At 34.5% G+C, this 9,892-nt stretch overlaps 1 protein-coding gene across 1 annotated transcript in view; it reads left to right on the top strand.

Annotated features, from left to right (window-relative positions):
* Nucleotides 1-9,892, top strand: part of TBC1D5 (TBC1 domain family member 5) — a 373,122-nt gene that overhangs the window by 247,274 nt on the left and 115,956 nt on the right. The window contains exon 14 of the mRNA XM_023527949.1: nucleotides 3,650-3,756. Coding sequence (XP_023383717.1) covers nucleotides 3,650-3,756 — 107 coding nt within the window. The remainder of the gene's footprint in view (nucleotides 1-3,649; nucleotides 3,757-9,892) is intronic.

Below are 9,892 nucleotides of genomic sequence, written 5' to 3'. Positions count from 1 at the left end.
CGCGGTAGGGGCCACTCAGTGTCCTGCCTCCATGTGCTTCCACATGCTGTTGGCTGACACCCTCACCAGCCTCACAGACTTCCACTCTAGGAGTTGTCTCAGCCCTTTGTATGTGCCACTGTCATTAGCTCTGTCCTATGTTGCGATTATTCTTATGCTTCTCTTCCACTGGAATATGAACAGGAAGTTGAAATTGTGTCTTATTTCTCGTTAGGTCCTTAGGACTTAACTCAGTGTATGGAACAAAATAGTTATATAATAAATGTTCATTAAATGAGTGAATACAGAAGTCTAACAAAAAGAAAGGGATATTGTCAGGATACTGAATATTTTCTGTACTTCGACTGTTTCTACTGGCAAATTTATATTTTTGAGTATGGCATTAAAAATCACTAAGCACAATGAAATAAAATGTGCCTACATATCTGTATTCAAATTAACTAACAAACATATAAATAAATAACCTGACCTATAGTTTTTCTTCATTTGGATTAAAAATTAAGAAAGGCAGAAACTATGAATCAGGCTTACTGTTTCTTTCCTAAATCTCAATACACACTAATTTTTTCAGACTTCATTTCCATTACATTTTACAAATATGGAAATAGAATTTGGGGCCGCATTCCGAGCACATTCCTACAGTTATTACATTAATGGCAATAACTTGCTTTAAAATACTTAAAATTTTTTGCACTGTATCATCTATTTCCTTAATGGTTAATGAGATAGAGATGTAGAGAAAACTCAAGACTGTGCAGTTAACTGATTTGCTTCAGATTTCATAGCTACTATCAGCGGTGCTCTGGAGCTGACATGCTGCAATTCTGACTTTTCTAATACCGAGTTCTTTCTCCAGTGTTCACACCCAGCCACCAGCAGCCTTGCCCCTGGTGCTTGCTTACTTACTGCCTTTCAGTTGCAGCACTGTATGTTTAAAGGTGTAAATCCTGAGTAGAGATCTCTTGTGTTTTTTGATCTCCGATTAAAATAAATTCTGTTTAAAGTTTATTAAGCTTGAAAAGCAATGAGAATAGCAATTTTAAAAGTCTTTTTCTAGACAAAGAGTGGACTACTCTGAATTTGAGATTGTCCTCTTTCTAAAACTTCAGTTGAAAAGTCTCATATTATTTTGTACAAAAGCTACTAGAGAAATAAGAACCATTCCATTTTTTATTTTTCAGAAGAGTGTGTGGTTTTGAAAGTGGTTATTGCAGTGATTGATGGTGCTCAGAGAGACCATTGTCACAGTGGCAGTTGGGGAGGAAAACCTAGAAGGACAAAATCTTATGAGGGACTTAAACACTAGATGAAAATCACTCTGTATGGAGAAGGATATAACCCTGTTTTATACTTGGCTTTCTCTAAGATTTTAAAGAATAAACATTTTGTCATTTTTATTTATGATTTACTCCCTCACCCCACCTAGTTTTCTGGTCTATTTGAAATCCATTTTGTATGTTGCCTTTTTATAACTGGGAATATTAAATAGTAAGGGTTTTTAAATAGTTGAGAACACTAAATGTAGTAATAATGTATTTTTTCCTGCATGTAGTAGGCCTACAACAAATTTTTTTTTTTTCAGAGTACATTGCATTTATCGAATGCTTTCTGTGTTACCTTGCAGGACACGTGCGTCCACATTGGCTTTCTTATCAGGGAGAGGTATAATAAATTATGTTAAAGCCTTGATGTAAAGTTTTCTTTTTTTTGTTGTTAGCCCATTTTTGTTTTATAGTTAATCCATGATTATTCGTTTTATATGATATTTTGGTAGCTAAATACAAGAATTTACAGATATTTCTAAATATGTACTATACCTGGCCTTATACACCAAGGGCTGTGTGATTTGGTCGAATGAGTTAACCTTTACAAGTATCAGTTTTTCATTTGTAAAACAGGGATAGTAATCGTATCTTATAAGAAGATTGTCATAGAAACTATATGAGATAATGCAGGTAAAATTCTACATATGATTTTTGTATTGAATGGGGTAGGCAGATAATTTTTTTTAGATCAGAAAGTTGTTTTCCAATGACTAAACTTGAGCTCAGAGAGGTTACTTTTAACAGGTTTTGATGAGCTGCTATAAATCAGTCACACAGATTATGTCATTTAATCTTTGAGCAACTTTTTATGAAATATTCAAATGATGTCCCAGGATTCAAACCCACATCTTTGAATCCCAAGCCAAGAACCATTTCCACAAAACTCTCCTGCCTCTCTTACAAAAAACTCTTCCTTGGTCAATTACTAATATATAATCATAGCATTTGAGAGAATAACTTTCCAAGTTATGAAATATGAGTTGATTACCTAAATTTTATTTATTTGTTAGATCTCATAGGAGGACTATACATGAAAACATGATACTATTCTCAATATCTTAGCTTTTTGAATTCTAGAGAAAAAAGGACAACAGGTAACTGAATTTGAATGTGACAAAATGAATGAATAAGAAGAGTCTGAACAGATATAGAAAGAGTAGGATAAGTGAGCGCCTTACAAATGAAAGCAGATGTATGAAATTACAAGCTGTCAGATCAGCAACGGAAATGAAGATGATAAAGTGATTCCTTACATAGATTATAATTATTCATTTTGCCCAGTCCTGTCTCCTTTCTCCATAATGTAATGGGCAGAGGGAGGGGTAGGAAGCTATAGCGTGACATGGTGTTTCCAGCAGAGGAAGGAAAAGAAATTTAAGAATTAACAGTATTTCCGGTCACAAACAATTGTTTCTGATTTGTGTTGTCCACAGTTGTTTTCCTATCAAATATTTTTCAACTAACTACTCTGATTAATAAAAAGGGCTCTGTTGCAGCCACAGGAAGTTCTAACTGTAAAGTTCCTTCACAATCAGTGCTGTGGAGTCACTCAGTGCGGCTTACAAAACAAGTATCATTAATGGGCCCAACAGTGACAGCAGTGGCAGATAAATTGCCAAGAAATGAAGTAGTTTACATAGACCTGCCTGAAAAGATGTTTTTAGTAATTGTGCCCATAATTAGGTTAATATAAAAAAAAAAATTAAATGACAGTCTAAGGCACACAGTTGGGCTTATCTATGAAAATTTTTGACATTTTTCATCCAAGAAATGCTGCATAGATATTTTCCCATTTTTTTTACTTTTAGAAAAACAAATAACTGGAAGAAATTGCATTTTTTAAATTTTGATTTATGTAATATTTATATATACAAAAGAATATATGTAACATGTAAGTTATGAAGTATAATCAGGGTAAATATTATTTTATGAAAATTTTAAACTAGTTTTTCCCTTTCCTAAGATTTTTGTTCGAATTCCTAAGCAGCAAAACTGGAGACATTTAAATACAGCCATATAAATGGCAGTAAATATGCATGCTTATAAGTTTATTTATATTGCAAACATGCACACATATCTATATCCGAGGCTCTTCCTTCCAACAGCCCCTGAGGATAAGTGCTAGTATATTAGACTGCAGCTAACAGTACAGTGTGTTACTTCAAAGGCCATTTGGTAAAGATTCCTTCTCCCTGTTTCCTTTTATCAAATCAATTGAGTTATTGGTTTGCTTTCTCTGAGTCTCAGTTATTTTTTTTATTCTCAGTGATACAAACATCTTAAGAAGCATTGCTTCTGAATTATTTTTTTTCCTTCTTATTTAGTGATCTCTAGTAACTACCAGACCTGTCTTGGCCTTCTGATGCATTATCCACGAATTGGGGATATCCACTCACTGATCCTTAAGGCTCTGTTCCTTCGAGATCCAAAGGTAAGCTTTCCCAGGAGGATATGTACAATTTTTAAAGTTGGGTAAAAAATTGGTTTTTATGTATGACTCCAAGAATTCCTAATAGGGAATATGTCTAATGGCAGATGAAGGGCCTAATGCAAGTGTTTGCCTAGAATTGTAGGCCAAAACTCACATACCTCAGTGGCCAGCAAATCAGCAGGCAAATTAAGTGGACATTACCATAAGAAACTGGAGCACATGTCTCTTGTCCCTCAGAAGGTAGTTCTGGCCTCCTGCCTTCCTCAGAACTCAGGGAAGTAGATGAGCAACTGCTTCTCTTTATAACCACACTTCATTATCATTGGAACCCCTCACAGGGACCAGCTTAGCCTTGGGGGCCATGTGAAGACCAAGACATTAGAGCTATAAAAAAAAGACCAGTTCTATATCAGTTTATGATACAATGAAATACTAAATTATTTCATAATTTGTGGGTAAAGAGTAACCTCATAAAATAAACAGACTTTAATGCTGATTTCTCTAGTTGAACTTAAAGCAAGTCACCAAAATTTTCTTTACACTTCAGAGAAAAAGTGTGCTCTTTTACAACTAATGTTATATTTCTTGAAAATAAGAACATTTAATGATCTAAAAAAATCTGTGAATTCTTGATGCGTTTGAGCCAAACAAAAATATTGGATGAAATATAAGGGAGAAAGCTTCAAACACGAGTACGAGAATGCCAGGCATTGGGTGGTAATCCCAGCCTTTGGCTTTTTGGCAGCACTCCCAATAGTCATGTTGGCAGTTGTCGAGCTGTCTTTGAGTCAGTCTGTCTGTGGTTTCCATTGCCAAAGCCATGTCTGATCGACTTGTGCCTCCATGTTCAACGTAAATTTTGATTCTAAAGGGTTTCTGCCCTCTCCTCAGTTGATGACTGCAACATTTGAGTATATTTTCTGTTTATTTTTTGATTTAAAAGAATTTTTTTCCTTGAAACTATATCCATTTCTATAGAAATACATAATTTTATATTATTTCTCTTACACAAAATTTTGTAAAGTATCAGAAATATAATCTATTGTTTCTCTGACACATAAGGTATCATTATTTTTATTCTGGTAAGGTTCAGGAGTCTTACTAGGAAAACAAAAAATCCCATATTTATTTTTTTATGTATATATGTATATGTAAGTCATGTAAGTACATATTTTTCATAAAAACTAACCAAGATTATGAAATATCAATAGAAGAAATAAAGAATGAGGTTGCTGGTCAGTGAGTTTTGGTCTACAAACTTAAATTCTGTCAGCTCAGCATTAAGAATTCTTAGAGTCATACAGAGTGGGGGAAAAATGCTAAAATAACTATTTGAATTCTCTATTTGTATGATTTGTTTGGTTTCACTAAAGGGAAAAATGAATATGTGATCTAAACCTATCGATCTTGGTAATTTTTCCCTAGCTAATTATGGTTGATCTTACTATGAATTATTCACTCTTCTATTTGCAGAATCCTATACACTAAATCTGTCAATGTTATTAGTGGAATCTATGATTTTAATAGAGTACTTTTTATCTCGATAATGTAGCGTACATAATATATGAGTACAGTGAGGCCAATTCTATAAACATTTAAAAAATATATTCTCTAAGGTTTAAAAGAAAAAAATAATTAATGGCATAAGTATCTTTAAAAAAAGATATTTCCCCCACTTTTACATTCAGGATCTTACTAAGTAAAAACATGATTAATATAATGGTCTAAAATGTAGAACTTTAAACTGATATTCCTGAGACATGAGAAATTAGACAGGCATCTAAGGAATAAAAAGAACAAATTAATCAAAAATGACTCACAAATATAGAGGACAGTTTGATGACAGACAGAGGGGAGGGGGAGTTGGGAGAATGGGGTGAAGGGTTAAAGAAGTACAAATTAATAGTTGATAGATAGTTATGGGGATACGGAACACAGCACAGGGAATGCAGTTAGCATTAATGTATTGGCTAGGTGGAAAACCAAAGGAGAGAAGGAGCAATTAGGGGGATCATTTTATAAACTATATAAATGTCTAACCAATGTACTGTATACTTGAAACTAATTAGATAGATAGATAGATAGATAGATAGATAGATGAAAGAAATTGGACAGGAAGAGGAGGGAGTCATCTAAAATGCACATGAAAACATGTTTAACTTTCTCTTCAGAGCAAATTCATGGAATGATGATATCCACGGGAAAAATTAAGAAAGCTATATATTGTTAAGGGGCTTTCAGATTGCTAGCCCAACAAGGTGATAGTTTTAGTTGAGTATATATAATGGCAGACCCATTGACATTATTTAGTAAACGTCAAATGATAACTAAGGCCACTTGGCTTGTGTGCTGGTTATAGGTGCATCACAGTATAATGTCCTGCAAGGAGCCTGAGTTAGGAAGTAAGACATCGGGCAAATCCTGACTCTGTCACCAACCATCCTTGCGTTTTGGGGAAACTCATGTTTGCTGAGTCTTGGTCTTTTGTGGTTGAAATTAATTGTCTCTAATGACCTGTCCATAAAGAACTGACTTCTGATGATCTAAGATTTAGTCCAGTGCTACAATGATATGGATTTTTAAAAAGCAAGTTTATACATATTATAGAAATCCACAAGTGTTATCAGAGTTTTTATTCTATTTGGCCTATTCAGTTTCAGAATTAATGTCTATTACAAAGTCATAAAGGAGGCCATTTACACTGAGGGGAAAAAAAAGAAAGGGAAAGGTGATGCTACTACCCCACCCATATCCTCTAAAAGTCCAGATATCAGAGTATTTTAAATGTTTTCTATTATTAGCAACAATGGAACACTTAAAATACTTGAATCATTCTTGATTCAGGTAGTTCAGAGTATGGAAGGGTGCCGTCCAGTCAGCAGTCTGCCTTTGAGATCTGTCTGCTCACTGGGTAGAGGCACCATGGAAATGCAGCCCCTGGAAAAAAGAGAAGCCATAGAAGGGGTGAGGTCTGTGTGTCCCTCACTGCTCTGGGACTCCGTGGTCTCTCTGCTCCTGTGTACCTGGACCCTCAGTGCATCCCTGTCCCCTATTACCTCCTGCTGAAGGGGTAGAGAGCAGGCAGTAGCCAGGGCTACTAAGAATATAAATATACAAGTTTCTATGAAGTAAACTAGTAGGAAGATGAGATTTGAGGCATGAAAGTATGCTTTCCCATATCCCAGCTTCACATGACAATAGTGTTGAGTGCTGCTGACAGACTCAATAAAATGAAAATGAACAAGGAACTCTGAGCTTGGGGCCGGGGAGGGCGGGTGCGGCGTCGGGGTGGTTCATTGTCAGCCTTTAGAATAGCACTTTGTCCTACTGCTATCCCTAAATCCCAGTGTAGTTCCTGAGTTGAGAATAGACTCTGCAAATAGAGCTTGAGACACTGAGCTTTAATTGTTTTATATCAGATGTGATATAGGCTTAACTGTGAAAAGATTTCTCATTTGAACAGACTGAAATACTAGGCCTGTAAACTGTAGTAATAGGATCATATTCCTTCACAGGTTCCAAGCACTTTGATGTGCTTAATTTGGTCTTCATAACAAGCTGTGAGACAGGCAGAGCAGGTTATCTTTCCTCTTTAGTTTTCAGTGCACCGAGGTTAAGGTTATGTGGCTTTCCTAAGGCCAAAATGCATATAAACTTCCAAACTAGCTGGAGTGGCTTCACGACCTTGTGTCTGCTCATCCCCACCTTAGGTTCCTAGCATCCATTGTACTTTTTCCAGAATGCCAGTCCCAAGATCAGATAGAACATGTTTCCCACTTTGAGTCCCATAGTACCTTGTATTTTAGCTATTTGCTTATTGATTTTATCAATTATTTCTCCTTATGATCCTGGTCATTTTTTTTGCATTTTTAGCTTTGTGCCCTGCAGGGGTTGGTATTAAGAAAATAGTGGAATTGAATTCTGACTCAAATGCTAAACCTCTTCCAATACAACATAATGACTCTAATCCAGGTAGATCTCATTCACCTAGTGTATTTCTGGAACTCATATCCACAGTCCACAGAAGCTATATATAGCCAATTATGTATTTTTTAGCAGCTGCCATTTTTAACAAGATGGTGAATAAACCCTACAACTTAAAACTATTATTTTAAGTTAACTGTGAATTTTACATCTAGTTCTTTAATTTACTATGTGTCAGAATTATTTGAAAACTTGTTACCACCATCAAATATTATGGAACGAAGAAGACATAACAAAGAATAGTTAACGTACTTAGACTCAGATTTTCAGAACTATAAAGAACCTAAAGAGTCTAATCTAGCTCCTCCTTCTATAGATGACACACTGAGGATCACTGAAGATCAAGGTAAAGTTTAGAGACTCATTCAAGGTCACACAGCTTGTCAATGGGAGAGCCGAGCCAGCAGTTGAACCCAGGTCTTCCAACTACCTTTTTACACAAGAGCTGTAGCTTCATTATTTTTAAAACCAGTGGAATCCTAGTCTCACCCAAATTTTTCCATTTATATTAAACATTTATTTGCATCTGTAATAAATGAAACTGCCATGCCATGTATACAAGTGGCCCAAGAACTATTTGAAATTCTTTTAAATGCATGCTGTACGTAGAGACTGGATGTCAAATATCTGTTTGTAGCATCCTATTCTCTGTTCACCATAAGTATGGTTTCTATACTGAGCTCTTCAGACCACAATCCTAACTCTCATTTTCTTGTCTTTATCATATTAGAACCACTGAGCAGATTTTCAAATACAATCCACTAAATTAAGTAGAGAGATAGAAGGAGGACTGTCTGAAAAATATGAAGTGATTAAAAAACATTGTTCTAACTAGTTGTTCAAATTCAAAAAAAAAAAAATTTAAAACCCAATTAGAAACAAAAGTCATAGAAAATGTGAACATATTGTGTTCCTTAAGTAACCAGATGTTCTCTCCTTCCTGAAGGCAGTAAGGGCTAGGAATAAAAGGTTTAAAACTATTGTTTTAAGTTAACTGTGAATTTTGCAAATCTGTTTTTACCCTTTAGCAAATAAAATTCTAATACAGAAACATAAGCAAAGTAATTTTCATTTTTTGGTGCTCTCTTATTTGTGTTATGTGTTGAAGTGTTAACCTTATCACAAAGACTTATTACAAATGAAATACAGTACATGGATTAACATTTTATATTATGCAGTAAGAATTTGACAGCTACTGTTTATTTTGAAGACTAGAATATTCCCCTCAAAAAAGTTTCTGGTAAGTTTGCAAGCAATCCTTTTAGCAGTGGCTGTTACTGTTTATGGAAGAAAATGGTTAGAAATAAGACAATTGAATTTAATAATCATTCTTGTACACAGAAACACTATAAATATAATAGTGTGTACAATGTTCTTATGCTTGGCCAATTCTGATTTGGCTTTTGTTTGGCGTTCTAAAAAATTTTGCCTTTTTGAATTATAAAATGTCTGAATATTCATATTTCAGAGTTTATGCAGGTAGTTAGTTTTTCCTCTTTTAGTTCCAAGAAACCCCTCTCTATGTGCAACTTTTTTAAAAAAGTCAACTGGCTTTGGTAAAATGTCATATGTCAGAATTGAAAAGTTGTGAATGGATTCAAGCCCACTACCATTCAAATGACAGTATTAGAAAAAGCTCCATTCTAGTAATGCTATTGTAATTTTTTCTTCTCTGAGCAATAAAGAACCTAAAAACCACACATACTGACTCTTTAAGGAGGATGCATAGTATTCATTTATTTACTTATCAGGATATCAGGATGTTACCATCAGAGACTCTGCTCAGATTTTCTAGTGTGTTTCTAATCTAATTTTTCTGTTACAGAATTACTTTCATCTTCTTCATGTTTTTTTTTCCTAAAAAGATGGAGCATTTCTCTGAAAACCACCATTTGTTTTTGCGTTTTCTCTGTTAGTGACCCCCCAAAAAGATGTTTTTCCTTTGTATCTGAGCTACATGACTATATGTCATTATCTTTTTATCCTTAGCTTACATCCAAATAGATTTTTATTATACTTAATATTCTGTTATTACTGACTAATCAAGTATGTTTTCACATGCAATACATTTAGACTTTTTGACATAGACTAGCATTTAAAAACCTTAAGTTCTACTTCTGATGTAAATGGTAGCCATCAAAAATCTGTAAAG

The sequence above is a fragment of the Pteropus vampyrus genome, unplaced genomic scaffold, assembly GCF_000151845.1.
Source record: "Pteropus vampyrus isolate Shadow unplaced genomic scaffold, Pvam_2.0 Scaffold1, whole genome shotgun sequence".
Lineage (NCBI taxonomy): Eukaryota > Metazoa > Chordata > Mammalia > Chiroptera > Pteropodidae > Pteropus > Pteropus vampyrus.
Note: the sequence above shows the minus strand (reverse complement) of the source record. Positions and strands in the feature narration are given on the sequence as shown.